Source organism: Triplophysa rosa, linkage group LG8 (genome assembly GCF_024868665.1).
Source record: "Triplophysa rosa linkage group LG8, Trosa_1v2, whole genome shotgun sequence".
NCBI classification, from domain to species: Eukaryota; Metazoa; Chordata; class Actinopteri; order Cypriniformes; family Nemacheilidae; genus Triplophysa; species Triplophysa rosa.
The window spans coordinates 14,452,985-14,473,420 of record NC_079897.1 but is presented as its reverse complement, the minus strand read 5'-3'; the positions used below and the strand labels follow the sequence as shown (position 1 = coordinate 14,473,420).

The 20,436-nt window shown below is 35.8% G+C and overlaps 1 protein-coding gene across 6 annotated transcripts in view; it reads left to right on the top strand.

Moving 5' to 3' along the window:
- The window catches only part of trak1a (trafficking protein, kinesin binding 1a), a 52,510-nt gene that overhangs the window by 19,860 nt on the left and 12,214 nt on the right, over positions 1-20,436 (top strand). For 3 of the 6 annotated variants that reach the window (XM_057339565.1, XM_057339561.1, XM_057339566.1), the window contains exons 2-10: positions 638-832; positions 13,258-13,334; positions 13,743-13,859; positions 14,514-14,614; positions 14,911-15,019; positions 16,901-16,979; positions 17,948-18,078; positions 19,909-19,983; positions 20,180-20,317. In XM_057339565.1, coding sequence (XP_057195548.1) covers positions 13,284-13,334; positions 13,743-13,859; positions 14,514-14,614; positions 14,911-15,019; positions 16,901-16,979; positions 17,948-18,078; positions 19,909-19,983; positions 20,180-20,317 — 801 coding nt within the window. In that variant the 5' untranslated portion in view covers positions 638-832; positions 13,258-13,283. Of the gene's footprint in view, positions 1-637; positions 833-2,775; positions 3,092-7,460; positions 7,784-13,257; positions 13,335-13,742; positions 13,860-14,513; positions 14,615-14,910; positions 15,020-16,900; positions 16,980-17,947; positions 18,079-19,908; positions 19,984-20,179; positions 20,318-20,436 lie in introns of those variants that run through there. The other 3 variants (XM_057339564.1, XM_057339563.1, XM_057339562.1) reach the window with 3 other exon arrangements.

The following is a 20,436-nucleotide window of genomic DNA, read 5'->3' as shown; positions in this document are numbered from 1 at the left end:
AGGATCATCTTTTTTCTTGTGGTATACAGTAAATCCACAGCGTACTCCCTTCTTTTACAGTTGTTCAGCTGTGCTATTTCTTTACATTTCTTTTTCAGTTGAATTCACAGTTTAAAAGCGAAGTTTTTTTATTTTTCTATGTTGTTTTAAAACTTAGTGAGTAATCATGTTAAATAATCGGGATCTCAATATTGGCCAAAATAATCGTGATTATGATTTTTGTCATAATCGAGCAGCCCTAATCAAGATGTCTATTTAATGTTTTTTAACACATGAAAAAATAATGCTATCTGTCAAATTTGTCTTTAATTTAGTCTATTTTGTGTTTTCTTCAATTCACACTTAAAATTGTAGTGTAGGGATTAGAGAGAGAGTGTGTACGGCAAAACTTTAAGAAGGTGCTGAATTATTTAAGATATTATATATGTAGAATTAACACAGTATCGATAATTATTTGCAATGCCGGTATATTGTCACACCCCTATTATCACAATATTATTTTGATGAAAGATTGAAAAATAAACATTTGGTTTCTTCAGAAAAATGTGGTCTTTAAATCACACACAATAAGTTGAGCAATGTGTAAAATGAAAATATGTTAATGTTAATTGTAACTGTGTATCTCTTTCTGTGTCAGATGTGTGTAACAGCACTGATCTTCCTGAGGTGGAAATCATCAGTTTGCTTGAGGAGCAGCTTCCTCATTATAAGCTAAGAGCAGACACTATATACGGCTATGACCACGACGACTGGCTCCACACGCCCCTCATCTCACCCGACGCCACCCTCGACCTGACCACCGAACAGATTGAGGAGACCCTCAAGTATTTCCGTAAGCACTCTTTAAGTTTCTTTTTCCTCTGTTTTTCTTCTAAACTGATGTTCTCTGTGTCAGAATATTTTCACATTTGCACAGGCACAATTTAAACACACAAAATCTGCTTTAGATATAATAAAAATAATTCAAATTCTGCACTCTTTAATAATTCACTCTTTCTGGGTGACTATTCACGTGTAAACAAATTTATGACATTGACCAGGTCAGATTTCCGTATCTTTCATACATGCTTGAACAAACATCATATAATGAGCATTAAAAAGGTTATGTTTGTTTTATGGTTGCCTGCAAATAAAGTTTACAAATGTTAAATATAAAATCATGGTCGTTTTTATAAGGTTATTGGAAAAATATATGAGTTCCATACCAAAGTATATTAAGATGGTTTTGTTTTTAAAATTCATATTTATCTGTTGCTCTTTAGTGTCGAGTTGTATACCTCTGTGCTAAAACATGTGGTTGGGTTCATGTTGCCACAGCAAACATTCACACTGGGTCTCTTTGTCAAGCAACCATCCTACACTGTCTGTCATTGGCTGAACCTCCTGTCACTCACAGCACCATGTCCTGTATAAGCAGCTGATTGGTCTGTTTGATCATGTTTTGCCTGTGACTTTATCATGACCTTTGTATGAGATAGAAATTGTATATTGTGGGTCATTGTACTAAACAGATAACTTTTATTTAACTTTTACTTTTATTTACAGAATATTACACACCATTCCTATATAGTTTTTTTTAGCTTGAAGCATTGTTAAAAATCTCATTAATCTAATGAATAAATATTATTGTAGTATGTATATATTATCATTTAAATTGTGCATTTTCAAAGTACAATTTTTAATGTAAAATTATATAATAGTAATAATTGGGTTGTGACCGTATCATATATAAACATGCTACATTAATATATTATAATAAAATATAGTAGTATATGAGTCATAATATAACTAATATTAATATAATAATATTAATATAGGAGTTTATAGTCACAAAATTAACATAACTTTTATGTTCCTAAAAATAGGCCACATTTTCTTTATCAAATATGAATTAAACATCAAGAAACCAGACATTTGTAGACACATTTTTTTCTTCTCTTTCCTCCAATCATCTCTCATTTCACACAACTTTGTGAACCTGTTACCCAGTCAGTGTGATGTCATCTGTATGAGCCCACCACCGGTGAGCGGGTGATGTGGCAACTGTAAAGTCACCCCCCATAGCCAGTCCACGGCATGAAGTGATGACATCACAGCTGAGTGCTCATAATGCAAGTGCAAACTTGTGATTGGATCACACTATCATTAAAATTCTTTTGAGCAATTTGAGGATAGAATGAAATTGATTTCTAGAATTATTTAATTAATTAAATAGATCATACAATAAGTAGAATAAAGAAAGGATTTTAAAGACAGAGATGTTTGAGCGGTTGATGTAGATCTATGGCACAAAGAAGGCCACATCTCATTCACCGTCGCCATGGCATATTAAGTGTGTCTCCTTTTCTGTGCCATCCTATTTGTAGCTGTGCTTGGCATAGTGGATTGCAGAAAGTCAGCTGCTGCTTTTGGCAGCCAGTCAGCATCACATCACCTGCCATCACTGGTGCAGGCCACTTATACAGCACAATGAAAGATTCCACACATGCATCACTGTAAGACAACGGCTGCTAGACGCGTGGTGGAAAAGATGGAAGAGTGAAAGAGAGAAAACCAAAGGGGAAGTTAACCAACAGAGCACATGCAGGCACACGTAGATTACAACACGCCCTACAAGTCCGAGCCAGTTGCTATGGCAACCCTTCTAGAGGGAGGCGTCTTAGAAACGGAGACTGGGGAGGGCTGTGAAGAACGCTTAGAGTAGGATGAGAGCAGCTCTGATGAAACGCGCTTTGATTGGCTTGTGGTGAAAGTCCCGCCCCTCTGGAGTGTGATACAACCTTGACTTCAGCAGTACAGTTTCAGCAGCCTTCCTGCGGAGCTCTGCTGGATTTTAAGAACTCTGAATTTTTCGTCCATCTCAACTTCTCTGACCTTGTGTGTTCTGGATGTCCATTGGCTTTGGTTAGTGATAGATTGGTAGATCAAGCTGCCTGGGAGAATGGGCGGCCGTGGGTGCGTGTATGCATGCGTGACCTGAGATGCTGGATGGGAGAGTCTGCAGCTCACGGCTGAAGGAGACTGAGCATGCAGAGGTTTGTGGAGGCAGATTACTACGAGTTGGACTGGTATTATGAAGAGTGTGCTGACGGTAAGACTGCAGTGAAAAAATCCTGTTTGCTACCACCAGTATAGAAAGAGGGAGGGGTGGAGGAATAGATTACCCATGGGTGAAACACTTCAGGAAAGTTGTCTAGCAACATAGGTTACTAGGGTGAGATTATAAAAGAATCTTAAAGAAAGAAATGAATAGATTTTGAAATGACTGAGACATGGTGACTATATCATCTCTGAGAGTCTGACTGAGATTGGAGACTCACTGTGTTGCATCAGACTCAGCACCATTTTACATTTCATCAGACGACAGTCACTTTGTAATAGCTTTCATTAACTCAGCTGGTCATTAACTTAATTTAAGTAATAAAGGATTAGTTCACACGAAAAAAGGAAATTCACCTGTCATTTAGTCATCTTTATATCTTTCTAAACCAACAGGAGTTTATTTCTTCCTTGGAACACAAAAGATGACATTTTGAAGAATAACGAGGCTGTTCCTTTTTTTATACAGTGAAAGTGAGTGGTGACTGAGGCTGTCAGTCTCTAAAGGTCTGTTCACACCAAGGACAAAAACAAAAACTATAAAGAAAAAGTTTTTGAAATTGTTCTACGTTTAAGAGAATAGTAGAATGCACACTCTAATGATACAGAGAAATGATATTGCTGGGATCACATTTATAAAAAAATGTACTAGTTGATGAATGATGAAATAGTGAGAGCAAATCGAAATCCATTTCAACTTAAAGTGTCTGAAGAAATGTTATTGTCCATTGGTGTGGATGCTAATGTAGTTAGTAGGGATGTAACGATTCACCGTGAGCCGGTTGAAAATTGGTTATAATGAGTGACGATTCAAATCGGTTGAGGCTTGAACTGAATCGCAATACATTTTTTGAACAGCAGGGGCCGCTATTTTCACTGCAAACCTAAACGTGGATGCTGATATTTCTTAAATGCAAAAAAATCCAAGAAAAGCACAGACAGTATTAGTTTGTTTATATTAAAGAGACCTTTTCTATTATTAATTTGTTATAAAATTGCAGTTTAGTTTTGTTATTTGAAATAAAACATTATTTTATCATACAAAGAAAGTTTTGTTATTTGAAATAAAACATTATTTTATCATACAAAAAGAAACGTGAAGCGTTTAAGAAATAATGCAAGGGACGTTGTTCATTTCTAATTTGTTTCAACTCATTTTTTCAAAATAAATCGTGAGTAAATCGTGAATAAATCGCATCGTGAGATCAGAATCGTGAACCGCATCGCATCGTGAGCTAAGTGAATCGTTACATCCCTAGTAGTTAGCGTTATAGTTGTTTTTAGTTACCCTTCTTGGTTTGGACCAGTTTACAGTATCATCTCCGGTTGGGTTCCACAGAAGAAAGAATCTCATAGACGTTTAGAAAACATTAATACAAGTGAACAATGAATTTCATTTTGGGCTGAATTTTCCCTTTAATGGTAATTCACGCATATTGATTTGATGTATATTTCAGACCTAATTAAACCTAATAATTATGTTATTATTAATATTTAAAGTCATTATCAGGTGTTATGCATCAGGCTACTCATCACATTTCCAGTAACCAGGACATGCATTCTCTCATCACATGCTCTTCCTTTAGAAAAAGCAAGTACTCTGTTTGAGTATGCTCTCTGTTTATTAAATCAGTATATGAACTGTCACAACCCTACCTGCACTGATCTGAGATCAGCCACTGTCATTGATGACATGCATGCTCGTGTGTTGACATCATGTAGTCGTGCACCCAGGCTGTATTTCCCAAGCAGCAGGTGATATCACACTACATCACACTGTGATCATGTCCATGCCTGTTGATGTTTTATTGAAATGGGTGATCACAGGTCTGTCGTAGGTCTGTTTTCGTCATACTGCACATTTGAATTGGGAATGTTATACAAATATACACATAAAACTGCATCGTTCAGATTCCTGTTTCACTGCTGTGTTTTTATTTCTGTGAAGTATGCAAGTTCAGATGTAACCAGAAATCAAAAACAGAAAAAACATCACGCTATCAGAGAGGTGAGCTATTTTAATATATTATATAAAGACGTGAGCAACTAAGCAGTGTGGAGGTGTTGAATGAAGGCGAACATGTTTTCAAACACGTCGATACTGAAATCATACTGAAAGCGCATTAACTGTCTGACATGACATGAATGTATTGAATCACTGACCAGACAAGAACATGACAACTGATGGTGTTGATCTTACTGTCTGTCATTTAGTCTATGACTGATGCTTATTGAACCAAACACACTTCATCATAGCATCTAAACGTCCAGTTATCTTTGAAGCTGAACCCATCAGTCAGTTGTGGATTATTATAGCAGAATATTAGCTCTAGTTTAAGATGACTTGTTCAGGATTTATCTGACTTTTTTACTAAATTGATCCAAACCACGTCCATTTTATTCTACTATTTGAATCAGACATTTGGGATGCTTCCCGGTTCTGAAAGATCAGATTAAATTTCAAGTAGCTAGCTAGTTGGTGGTTTTGGACATGAAAATATCTGGTAGTTCTTTTTTTTTCATGCTGTCTGCTACTCGTTCTGTCTCCTGTCTATCTCGCCACAAAGCATTTTGATTACTACTACTACAGTAGGAGAGCTGAATTCAATACATACACAAACACATTTACATTCAATTCTTTCACTATATAGTGAGGATATCTCATAGACTATTTCATTCCAGACTGATGAAGCATAATTTAAGATTCATTTTTCTTAATTTAAAGAGATGGGTCACTAAAAAATGAAAATAATTTCATCATGTACTCACCCTTATGTCATTGTCAGACCTGTATGACTTTCTTTTGCAGAACATAAATGAAAATATTTTGAATCAAACAACACTTGACCCTATTGACAACCATTGCAGGTATATGGACACAGAAAAAATAATAATATACAGGTTTTCAACAACATGAGGGTGAATAAATGATGACAGAATTGTCATTTTCGGTTAACTATCCCTTTGACTGTCCCCACAAGTAAGTTTTTGACATGTTTTACTATATTTACAAGGACTTTTTTCTTGGTTAGGAGGAAATTTGTTCTTTAAATATAGCGACACTATAGACACACACTGCTTATTCACTTTTATTTCTCAAATTTTTCTTCGCTTTTCCCTCAGTTTTCCCAGCACTTTACTATGTGTCCTTTTTCTGCCCGTCTTTTCTCGCTTTTCCCTTCACAATAGCACCAGCACAAAGACTTGGCCATGGTTAAATTCACACAAAAGAGAAAACCCTCCTCCCTCGCGGGCACATCCACCGGGCCGCCCCATTCCTCTCCCGCTTGTGTTGTGTTTCCATGGGAATGAAGGTTCCCAACAAACCATATAAACAGGAAGTTCTGCCGCACAACAATGAGAATTGTGTTAGGATCTTAAGCCATTTGCATTCTGTCAAGGTGGCAAGTAAAATGATTGATGACACAACAAACCCAGACTTATTGTGCACATAAGAATAATGCGATATTGTTAGACCAGGCGGAGCTGCATCTGTTATCAAACTTCTCTTTTACATGATCAATTCAGGTTGAGTGTAAAGTTCATTTCATATCAAAGACAACACTGTGCATTCCAGAGAATGTTTTTTGCTCTTAGTTGTGACGCACACACAGTAAGTTACAAATATACTATACTCATTTAAATCTAATAAACATTTTTTTCATAAATAAATATAAAATATTTTCTAAAGAAATATATAATAAATATAATATATTTATAAAGAAATATAGGTAAAGATATATATTTATATATATATATATATATATAAATGAAATATGGTAAATTAAAATACAAAAATTTTCACAATTGTCATTAAAATAATTATTAATAATTATAATACATTTAATAATTTTGTTAAATAATGTATAATTTGTTTTTATTCTTTTATTCCCTTTATATGGAATGAAACATAACCTGAACATGTTTTAGACATTCACCCAAAATTAAAATCTATTAATATCTATCATATTTTAGGTGTGTCTTCCTCTGACTTATGTCATTTTGTGTTCATCCATTTATTTTTGTTTGATTGTCCATGTGGTGACAAAAGTCCTTGTTTGTCTTTTGCATGGCTATGTGAAATCTTTTCATCAGGAAATATGTACATGTACAGGCTCCGCCCAATCAACAGGTGTATTCAAACACAACTCTGGCACGCCTTGATAGATTTCCATGGTGTGTCAGTGGAATGTACCATTCTGTCTTCTGCAGAAGGGGGGTCAGATTTTCCCTTTGATAAAAAAAACATAATATAAACAAAAAACTTCTTAAATTGGTTAATTTTAGTTCATATTGTTAATCAGCAGATGACGTATATAGTTGACCCACAAAACTGTAGTAATATTATTTTCCTGTATTAAAGCACCTCTGCTGTGAGTGGTAGCGGCCGGGCCAGCGAGTGTCAGCATTCAGGCAGGTGTGTTTCAGTCAGTATCTGATCTGTCAGATAGGGTTTAACATCCACCCATCATCACAGTGTCACTCATGGCACTGTACCTGAGACGGCTGAGCCTGCCTGGGCTTCACTAGCCCAGTGACAGCATGGCACTGCCTCTTGATCGCTCAAATGAGGAGTACTTTGAACATGACTCTTCATCTGAAATACTGGAAATATCAGCCTTGTCGTACTTTAGCTCAAACAATGATAATGATGATGGAGATGTGGAGGATACGCTGGAGGAAGGTACGGTACCTGTGCCTTGTGATCTAAATATTGTCCTGCTGGTAAATGTCAATGTCCTGTTAAGAAGAATGTTATAGTTAAATGAAGCAACAACACTTGTGTTCATAACGTTTATTCAAAATATTCCCATAGAAATTGTTTTTATGCTTAAATGGTGACAACATCCGGACATTTTTGAAAAACTATATACATCAGATTTGTCTACTGCCATTGTTGGAATAAAGTTAGTAGTTTGCTTTGCCACAATCTTATCAGGCATGAGTGAAAACACAAAGCCAGCCGGTTTTGTTAGAAAAGTGTGTTAGTGACGTGAGAACAGTAGAGTTTTTGGTTTACATTTTTTATTTATTTCACAGTATTAATCATACACTTACAGATACAAGCATTCAAATGTGACTCAGTTGTAAATGTGTATAATTGATATTGTGCTGCTTGGATTTATTATAAATGCTGAAATGCTTTGAGACCGAACATAGCTGATCATATCAACACTACGCGGCCCATCCTTACAATGAAACACACATACCAGCCTACATTACAAACATGCCATTGAATAACTGTCATACTAACTAAACAAGAAGGAATCGGTTAGAAAAAGGACTCAAAATGATTTAGCATTTAAGATTATGACGTAGATTTATTGTAATTGTAGAAAGCTCTGCGACCGACAGCGAATAATAACACATTATAAACCCCATCCTCACATTGCTATGCATATCAGCGTGCATTTCTTTTCTTTTATATTTGTTTAGACTATTGTAATCATTTGAATGCACTTTTCTCTTTTCACTCTTCTTCCTAATTTTTTTTTTCTTCCTAATAGAGCATTTGGACAATAAAACACTAGTAAAGATCTACAGTGGTGAGACTGTGTATAAAATGTACAGTCAACACCAGGCAGGTTGTACTGTATAACAGATGCAATTCTTACTATAAAGCAAAATAAATACATTTATAATGCCTTAACAACTATATGTGTTTTTATTTTATATTTAAAATAGACACGCTTTATTAAAAGCACAATTGAAAGTCCTGATATTTATTTTAAGTAAACATACACTGTTAAACTTTGCTGTAGTTTTGCAGCAGGTTTGCGAGTAACTTACTGTAGATTTCATTTACAATTTTGTTTTAAACATAAACTTACCTCTTATATTTTCAATGTCAAGTTTATTTTATTTTAGGTCACCTTTCTTGTGATGTAAATGTATCGTAATTAAATGAATCAGTTAATTCCATCTACAGTAAGTTACTGGCATACCTGCTGCAAAACTTCTGCAAAGTTTTACAGTGTACAAATGATGGGTTTGTGAGTCCTGTGGGAGTTTATTTCAGGACAACAAGAGTCACCTTTATTAATACACTAAACAAGACATGTGGGAGACTGTAATGCCCGGCTGGCTTCTTTGTGTCCGGTTTACACTGTGAGAATAGTCATTTGGTCTGATGGCAGTTCATTGTGTACGGTTGCTGTGAGTTTGTTGTGTTGATCGGTGTTGAGTGTCATGGTACTGAGGGTCATTGAAGTGAGTTTGTACTTGTGCTGCGGGACAGAATCATTTGTGAGTGTGAATCTTATCCTACTGGGAGCTTAGACCAGCAGTTGTTAATAGTCTAACTTCATTTTAGGTGAGTGTTTATCCATGTGAAGAAATAATTGGTAAGCGTGTTTGTACGCCATTTGTGGTTGATCACAGTTGAACTTTGAAAGGGTCGTAAAATCACACCATCGTCTGTGGTGTAAAATGTCTGTTTTATACAATTCTGTTATGAGACGTTTCATTCTTTACAGCTATCTTATAGATTATTCAAAGTAACCAGCATTTGCGGTGTTACGATACTCAGTTCACAATTCAATACGATACACAATACTGGGCTTACGATTGCATCACGATATTTGTAAAAAAAAAAAAAGACACTCAAATTACTGATTTTCCCCCAAAACATTAATATTTTTACTAACATTTGTTTTGTTAAAGAGTTGACAACATTCAAGGTTTAATTCAACCATTTTATGTACTGTAAACGAATAAAAACTGAAGAGACCTCTCAAAATAAAACTAAATTTTAACATAAAAGTATAAAAATATCTATTTCATTTAAAAATACTTTGCAATAGCTCTACGATACATATCTTATTGTTTTTGTATAGCGATATGCGATACTTCAATACATTGTCACACCCCTATATGCTTACATTACAGTTCTTTACCCTGGGCATTATCTTAAAGGAATAGTTCACTCAAAAAATCCTTAAATAATTTATTCACCCTCTTGTCATTTCAAACCTGTATGACTTTCTTTCTTCTGCTGAACACAAAAGAAGATATTTTGAAGAATGTTGATAACCAAACAACACTGGACCTCATTGACTTCCATTGTGTGAACGCAAAAACACTGAGATATTTCTCAAAATATCTTCTTTTGTGTTCCAAAGAAGTCGTCATATATAGGTTTTAAGCAATAAATGATCAAATAAATTTTAACTAACTTAGTGAGGGGTATTCTGTTATAGTTTTTAAACTATATTGAAGGAGTTTACTTGTTAGGTGCCGTTTCTTCACTCATTTGCTGACACAGAAATGTAGTTTTGTAAAGGGATTTACACATGCTTCTTTTTAGTTTTAGGACATTTTAGGACATTCAGGACATTTTAAATGTTTACTTTGGATTAAAAGGTTTTTAAGATCTTGAGAAAACGTAACTTGAGACATGAGTGTCTAAACATCAGACTGAAAGTGTAAATACAAGATGGTCTGTAAATATACCTTTAAAGGGATAGTTCACCCAAAAATGAAAATTCGGTCATTATTTACTTACCCTCATGTAATTTCATACCTGTATAAACTACTTTGTTCTAATGAACACAGAGAAAGATATTTGGAAGAGTGTTAGCAATTTTCAGTTCTGGGACATCATTGACTACCATAGTAGGAAACAAATTAATGGTGGTCAAAGGTGCCCCAGAACTGTTTCGTTTCCTAAATTCTTCAAAATATCTCATTTTGTGTTCAACAGATTAAAAAAACACAATATTTCTTTCTACTATGGTAATGGATGATGTCCCAGAACTGAAAATTGCTAACATTTTTCCAAATATCTTTCTTTGTGTTCAACAGAACAAATACATTTATACAGATTTGAGGGTAAGTAAATGATGACAGAATTTTCATGTTTGGGTGAACTAGCCCTTTAAAACACCTTAAGGTTCTTCATCCTGATCATATCATTTCTTTATAACAGGAATTAAATATTATGTATCGGTACTATCAAGCAGTACTAGTGTGTGGTGTAATGGTTTTATAACACTGTATTTGTTTTATTCTGTTTGATGGATTCTTTATTAATTGTGGGCTATTGTTGGCTGATATCTTTAGACTTTGCTCTGTTTTCATTTGTGACCTGGGCAACATTTGCTCCCAGTGTCCTGCCAAGTCATTAATCACATCACTTCATCACATTGTGGCTGTACTTTGAAATGTATTGGGTGGGATCAGTAAGATATCGAGTTGTGTCCTATTAGCTATTATGACTAACAGTTCCGATTGAAAAATGAAGACCAGAGTGGAACCTGATGGCACTACCAGTGAAACCTAAAGAAATGTCCAGCAGTCATGTAAAACCTTTGTGTTATTGCTTCTGGCATTTGAGTGAACTGTTTCAGGAGGAAATGGCTCTGTTTGTGCTGATATTTGTGTTGTTACAGGAATGTTTCTGTGTGTGGGGTTATATTGTAGATGGGTGGTGTTGATGGCTGCTCAACAGGTGCACAGAGCATGCGCTCGCTCTGTACTTTGTGTGACGCAGATGGAAATGTCTGATTTGCATTCAATTTCTCACTTTTCTAGTTACACAATATTTCTTTATACAGCGTATTATCATGTTCGCTAGTGTCATAGTTGGCCTTTCCTTATCAGAGTTGCATTTACTTTGTAAAATGCAGTGTTTATTGTGCATAATTTCAGTGTTTATCTGTTTCAGTGTTAAATATTGTCAATGTTCAAATATGTTCTCCTATAAAGCAGAACAAGCCATTCATTGGTTGATTCTACCAAAAAGTGCGAAAACTGCTTTGCGGCACAACAAAAATATAATTTCTTTATGTGTCTGAGCTTGACATAGGACCAGCCAAACAAAGTTTGTGGTGGGGCTATCTGTTTGGCCAACCAATGGAGGACAGGGAAAACTGTTTGAAAATTATTTTGCTGATTTGTTTGTTAATTAATAGTAAAGGCACAGAATTTCCACATTTAAGAAAGGCAAAATGTTAGTGAAGTTTAATATATAATCCGTGGGTAATTTTTACCTACATGTGCCCTGCAGAGAGCATCCCAGGGCAGTTTACTGGATGTTATTATCATTTATATCAACAACAACGACAAAATTTGGTGATGTTGTATTTGGATCAGATGTTTATTGCATTGAGATATATACAGTACATTGATGTCTGGATAGATTGTAAGGCAGTCCCCAAACAGCACATAATCTAAGGTCTATTCTGTTGAATGTTTTATTTCATACTGTAAAAGAAATTCCGTACAAAAAATGTAATTTTCTGTCAGCTGGGGTGACAGAAACATACCCTAAAGTAATTGTTGTTTCCTTCAAAATTACAGGATATAAGGATATATATAGTAAATAGTTTTCTCCGTTTTTCTTGTAAATTTGCTGTCTTTTTCTGTAATTCTACAGTTTTTGACCATATTTAAAAAATAAACTGTAAAAAATAAAATCTTGGTAAAATAAACGAAAATTTTCTGGCAGTTGTGGCGCCAGAAATAAACTGTAAAATAATGTTTTTTCCCCTGTAAAATTACATGGTTTCCAGTTTCCTTTCTTGTAAATATGTGGTATTTTTCTGTAATTTTACGCTTTTTGACCGTATTTCAAAAATACATAAAAATCTGTAAAACAAACAGACAAATTTGTAAAAAAAAAAAAGTACAGTATGCACTCCTGGGTGTGGCTATAATCATGGAGTTATTTATCAACTTAAACATGCTGACCTGCTGATATTGAGAACATGAGATGATGGTTATGTTTGTTGTTTATGTTTGATCTTTGTTGGGGTTAACACCATCCAGAGGGAGGCTTGCAGAAGAGATTGTGTTAACCAGACTGAAATCATTGTCTTATTACACTGTATTAATACGGCCTGCAATGGCAATTTGATGTTTACATCAGCACATATTTATACACCACGAATTATGAATCAGTTTTATATCTTGGACTTTTTGGACCATTGCAAATGAATCAGAATCAAATGTAACAGGTGTGTTTTAGCTGATTTCTCTTAGTCTGGTACATTTGTGGTGTAAATGGCACTTATACTGTACATTACACTTTTCCTCCATGTTTGTCATTGTTGCTTGTTATACATTGACCGTGCTGTTTCTGCTTTCCGGATTCAATTTTAATGGAGTCTGCAATAAAAAACATCAAAACTCATGCTGCGTGATTCTCTGTTCCCACAGTTCTGTGTGCCGATCGCGTGGGCCAGATGACTAAAACATATAATGACATAGACGCTGTGACACGTCTCTTGGAAGAGGTGAGCCGTGGAAGTGGGTGGATGGGTCAGTGGCTGTTTCAAAATAAGCATTTGATGTTTATATATAGCATGTATTTTTATTATACTTTTTCTCACATCACGTTGTGATCCTGATCTTAAAATATAATGTCCATACATAAGTAATATTGACTTGCTCTCTGTGTGGTATATTTGTTTGTTTTGGAGAACATGAATTATTTGTAATGTTTGTTCTGGATCCAGGTTGATATTTTGCTTTAATCTATTTATATTCCGTTGTTAAATATTGATTTACCAAACCAGGTCGCAAGTACCCTCATGCTGTGCAAATTAGCATAGACCGAGCAAATGTTCATCTTTTACTGTTTATGTTTCAGTCAAGTCCGTCTAAAGATAGCCAGAACACTCTTTTTCTCTGTGTCCTTTCAGAAAGAGAGAGATTTGGAGTTGGCGGCACGTATTGGTCAGTCTCTGCTGAAAAAGAACAAAACTCTGAGCGAAAGAAACTCCTTCCTGGAGGAGCAGGTGGAGCACATACGAGAAGAGGTGAGAGTCCTTTGTTTGTTCTGTTCTGCTTGGTTTTGTTATTGCTTCAAAAATGCTAAGGAATACTTCAGTATTTAATATGGAAGTCTACATTACTGTTGAATAGAGGAAAATAAATAGATATTTTTATTTTGAAACATTTACATGCAGCAGAAAACATCTGCATTTACTGCATGAGTTCAAAGTATTGTACAGGTTTAGCAATATTTTGTGAAGGCCACATGTACTCACTAATAGTGAAATATCATGACAACCAACTTGTAAGGACATTTTACTCTGACTAAAAACATCGGTTACACTTTACTTGAGGTGTCTTCTGTTACAGTGTAATTATATACAATGTAATTGTACTTACTATAGGGTTAGGGTTCGTTATATGTAATTATGAAAAAATATATAGTATACTATAGTAAATAAATGTAACGTGTAATAAGGGCACTGTAAAATAAAGTTTTATCAAAAAGTCTCATATATTGCCCAAATCATGTTTTTCAATTTAATGCAGTGGGTTAGGGGATAGGAAACATGATATAAAGTCAATGAAAGTCTATGACATTTCCTTACTAATATAGTGAAATAAACGTGCGTGCGTGCGTGCGTGCGTGCGTGCGTGCGTGCGTGCGTGCGTGTGCGTGTGTGTGTGTGTGTGTGTAGGTGTCTCAGCTGCGTCATGATCTGTCGATGAAGGATGAGCTCCTGCAGTTCTACACCAGTGCAGCTGAAGAAAGTGATGGAGATTCAGCTTCTACCACACCGTGAGTTTCCGTTAACCCTGTGTATTAACCGTTGGTGCTTACGAGGAAACTGCGTAAAGTTTATTCGTATGTAAAATATTTTCTTTCGTCCCAGTCTAATGTGGATAGACACATATACGTAAACCGGATCTCTTAGATCAAGGCTCTTAAAACATTGCTCTGTTTGTTTGAGCACTAGCTGCGACTAGGCCAAGCACCAACTATATTCTCTTCATAAATTGTACAATCTAGCAAAACATCCTGTTTTCTGTAAGAAGTTATTGCAGTTTTTTAATTCATGGATTGTTTTTGTGCAGTATTCGTCGAAATGACTCGTCTCTCTCAGTGCCAAATTATCTGCCTCTGGATTCACTGCAGAAGAAACTCAAAGACCTGGAGGAAGAGAACATCAGCCTCCGATCAGAGGTGAGGCCTGATGTGAGACCAATGAACAGAGCCCAGTGTGAATGCCAATATATTGACCACTCCAGTCTCTACCACAGACACCATACCCACTGATCAGCCGCAATCCAATTACTGATCATCTGTTGCAAAATACAGCTTACTTGAGTTTGATTGGGTGGTTTTAAACCAAAATAATATGTGGGTTTTGACAGCTTTGTGGAAATAAATCTTCAAAAGATGCTCTGAACTTGTTAGAGGAACTAAGAAGCAAGTTTCCACAGGTAGAAAAGAATATTGCACTTTGTTATAGATGGTTTCAAAGTGACAACATAAACAAACGTTACGTTTGTGGACTGGCCTTAACTTCCGGTACACATCCGCAAATAATAGAGCCTGTAGATCATTTCTGATAACAAGCAAAAGAAACCGAGAAGAACTGTTGCTGTCTCTCCAATATTTTTAATTTAGACTGCGATACCAAACTCAACCGCTAGGTGTCAATGTACAATACGGTTTCTTTAAATGCGACCGAACTACAGGACCCATTCAACAAATTATTTATTTAATAAAATCAACATACAACAAAATTCAACAAATCGTTTATTTAATACAATTATTATACAATAAAATAATGATATAAATTAATATTAACATAAATTAAATAACATATAAATAGTTATATTATTAGACAATAGCCAAACACAGACCGGTAGTTAACTGCAGTTCAGGCGCGCGTCCGATGAAATGGCCTATATCTGTGAAATAATCAAGACTTGATTTGATTTTGATTGATTTTGGACAGGCAGAAGTTAAGATACACTTAAGATACACAGTTGAACTGTGGTTGGTTGCATCACATGTCAGTCATATGGCCTTATTCTATAAGCTGCAGTGAGTCACTACTGGAAAGCTGTTCGGTCACATACTGTATTCAAATGGCATCAAAATGATCAGGGTTTCACACATATCAAATGTCTAAGACAAACACAATATATACCAGTTTCATTCTCTGGTAAAAGACATTTGCCTGTTATCTGTAGTCCTCAGTAAAATAAGCTGCTGCAAGTTTAACTGGTTATACAATGATTATGGTTATAATAAAATAATAAAACAAACTACTGTAACAATTTTATATTTTTCAATAATAAAATATATGACATAATAATAAAATGAGCAAAGACTGTATATAAATATAATATTCAAATTAATACTCACAGTCTCTTCCATAGTTAATGTATGGTCATCATAACTATTGTATAATAACTATAATACATTTTTTTAAGAATGGTGTAGTTTTAAATAAATATGTTTTAGAATGCCTGAAAGTTCATGCCAACAATCCATATTAATAATCATCCAATCAAAGTGAGTTCAACCAGAAAATTAACAGCCGTATTAAACTGTTTTTAGGTCGATTAAGCAGCTCTCTCTTTCTAACCGTATTCTTCCTCTCACTGAAACTTAAGATCTGAAGTGATGTACGTGGGACGTTTGACCCCATCACAGGAGTGGAATTCCACGCCTCGCTACTATAAAATCAACATCCACACCCACACAAGACCTATTCACAGCAAAACATTTGTAGAAACTTCGGTAACAATGGATGATCGTGTATCCGAAGAAAACCAAACGCAACATCTCTCATATGTCGACCTCATTAAATAAGATCATGAAATTAATACTTGACCTAAGAAAGCTCTTATAATAGTGTTAGATGGCGACTTCAAGGTTTTGTAGATGTAATTCAATCCTAATTGTATTGTTCTAAAACACGGACACTTTCAACACAGCCTGTTTTGTCCTCAACTAGAACCTTTTAGTCTAAGAGTCAAAGGAGCGGCTTTGTAAAACTATGCCCCTATTGTTTGAGCAGATTATTCATTAATGTGTGTGTGTTTGTAGGCGAATCACCTGGAGACAGAGACCATCTCGTATGAAGAAAAGGAACAACAGCTTGTAAATGACTGTGTTAAAGAGCTCAGTAAGTATCTATTACATCATCTGACAGCAGTTCTGATCAACAATCACATTCCCTCAACATGTAAACTGATCGCTATAATCCATTCTGCACTGACTCAATTCATACAGTATAAGTGTGTCTATTCATCTGTCTTATTGTTCCATGTTGTAGTACAACAATGCGGTTAGTAATGACATGAATGTCAAATGTGACCCTGGACAACAAAACCAGTCTTGTGGATCAATTTTCCGAAACTGAGATGTATACATCATATGAAAGCTGAGTAAATAAGCTTTCCATTGATGTATGCTTTTTGAGAATCTGAATATTTGGCCGAGATACAACTATTTAAAAATGTGGAATCTGAGGGTGCAAAAAAATCGAAATATTTAGAAAATCACCTTTAATGTTGTCCATCAGAGGCACTGTAGCAGGCCGTTGCTAAGAAGAAACAGGTTTGTTTTAACGCTCTTTATGGACTTACTGCTGTAATGACATTGCGGATAGTAGAATATACCCGAAAGATGACATTTTAAGCTTTGGGTGGGTAATTCCCAGAGAGTGGGCAGCAGCGAGTGAAGTTTGTAGGCGTGTTTCTGGCCATTTTTGATAGCGATTTTGCTGCATCCACTAACAAAAATTTTTGTTTTGATATATTTACTGTAGAAAAAGTACAAAATACTGTATCTTCACGGAACATGATCTTTACTTAATATTCTAATGATTTTCTGGCATAAAAGAGAAATCGATCATTTTGACCCATACTGTGTATTTTGGGCTTTTACTACAAACGTTCCCGTGCTACTTATGATTGGTTTTGTGGTCAAGGGTCACAAATAACAAAACAGATAAAACTATGACTTCATCTTTATTTAATCAAATCTATACATCTACTTTGTCATTATATGTATTACCAAATTTTTTATGCGTTTATGCTGGGTGTGTTTGAATGTACCATCATATAGATGAATTGTATCTCTCTCCCACAGGAGATGCTAACATACAGATCTCCACCATCGCGGAGGAGTTGGCGAAGAAAACGGAGGACGCCTCCCGGCAGCAAGAGGAGATCACGCATCTCCTCTCTCAGATCGTGGACCTGCAGAAAAAAGCCAAAACTGTGAGTTGATTGTTATATGGCTCACTGGAATACTTGATTTTGATTGGTCAATAGTTTTGTGTATGACCTCAAAAGTGTGTAACTTGTCAGTTGTACCAGCCAAACGCTTTATACATAGCTGTGCTAATGTAGTTGAGAGACATCGGGAGGTGAAGATGTGACGTTTGCAGAAAAATGAATAGTAAAAATGTAGTGGTTAAGGGGCTATTCACATTACGCGTCTTTTGCGAGCGCATATTTGTTATTTTAAATGTAGACGCGCAACAAGCGCGCTCAATTAGGGAGCAACGCGGTCGCGATGCGATGCGACGCTCCGGTTTTTCAAGGTGCGTCGGCACCGCATCGAGATGAAAATATTTCAACTTTTCAGAATGCTGCACGTGCACTGCAGGTCATGTGACAAGAACCAACCAACCAATATAGACAAGCTGAGTGAAGATGGAGACACAGATGATCACAGCATCAATAAATCTAGTAGCAGTAGAGTTTTTGCAAGGTATTTTCAGTGCATATGATCCATATATCGTGTGGATCTCGTCTCAACAGCTAGCGTGGCCCATAGTTGCTTAGCAACGACAGAGCAATGACAGGATGCTCACGTTTTCCGATGTGAATCACCCCTAAAAATGCTGCTCTAAAGCCTGGCTCAGATTACAGGAGTTTTAATATCCTGACCGATTATAAAATCTGGCTGCAGCACACACATAAGGAGAATCTTGATAGATTCTCTTATTTAAAATCTTAACCATGCTGAAACAAAATATTTGACATTTCTGTCACATCACACACTACAAGTTCATTTTAAGATTATCATACCAGAGAACACGCATACCACGTGATTTCACCAGAAAGCAGATGTAAATAATGTGATGACATGGGGACATCTAGTGGCAGTATGGCGTTATGTCAACCGGTGGTCATGCTGGGATGTTTTGTTTCTGGTAGCAGTTAAATAAAGTTGTGTGAGGAAGCATCAGCTCGTGTTCACTATGTAAAATACAGAACACAATGGACATTGCGAAGTGACAACTTTAAGGACACGTTATAGAGGTACTCGTGATGTTGCCACATTTCAACAAGCTGTTGAAATCTGTACATCTCCGCTATCCAACGCACTGCGTTTACATTATTACTGTTCTGTCAGTCACTCCGTCATCTTGCAGTTCATTGATTGTTGTAAAAGTACCAACATTATCACCCCGATTTGAAATCCTACATTCTTGGAGCAGATCGGGATGTGTAAGATTTGATCTGTGAATGCCTCACATTACGCAATAATCTGGGCCGAACCTCGGACCCGATCGAGGTCATGAACCCGATTTTTTTAAAGATTCTCAGGAGGTGAAAATCAGGGTAAAATCTGGCCGAATATCCTGTAGTCAGAGCTAGGCTTTAAAGGGATAGTTCAATGCTGCTCTTAAAGGGATAGTTCTGTATACAGAAAACAAAATATTTTGAAAAACGCTGACTTCCACTGTATGAACACAAAATCCCTGAGACAATTCTCAAAATATCTTCCTTTGTGTTCCACAGAATAAAGAGTCATATACAGGTTTTGAACAACATGAGTGTGTATGAATGATGACAGAATTTTTTTTTTCAGTGAACTATCCCTTTAAGACATGTACAGACAGCAATCCATTCATATAGATTGGATGTAAATATATTCTTTTTTTTGGTAAACTGAAGAATATTATAAAGCTGGCCAATCATGCAGAAGGAAAACTGTCCCGTATAGTACTAGTAATGTACACTATTCTTTATATATGTATATCTTGGTTATACTATGTAGTTACAGTACTATTAATGTGCTATGTTTGTTGTTTTCAGTATGCGCTTGAAAACGAAGAGCTCACTCAGCATCTGGGAGCTGCTAAAGATGCTCAAAGAGCCCTAACATCAGAGGTAACACAAACACACCAACTGTCTCTGTTTAGACTACATACAGAAAATCCCTTCAGCTTAATGGCTTTATATAACAATGAAGGACAGATATGGGTGTGTATTGTTTGGATTGTATTGAACTGTCGCTCAGTGACTGATTAGATTTTTTTTACGTCACCTGCTCTCGGTGTTCTCGTATTTTTCTGATTCTCTCTAGCTGAGGGAGTTGGAGGACAAGTATGCTGAGTGTATGGAGATGCTTCACGAAGCTCAGGAGGAACTTAAGAACTTCAGGAATAAAACGTTGCCTCACAGTACACCGCGACGATTCCACTCGCTCGGCCTTTTTCCCATGGTAAGAGGCAAACAGCAAGACTATTACAATACACGGTTAAATAATGAAGAAAAAGAAAGGAAAATTAGCTATGAAATCAAACATTGAGCATACTTCGTTACTACCATACTGCTTACTAT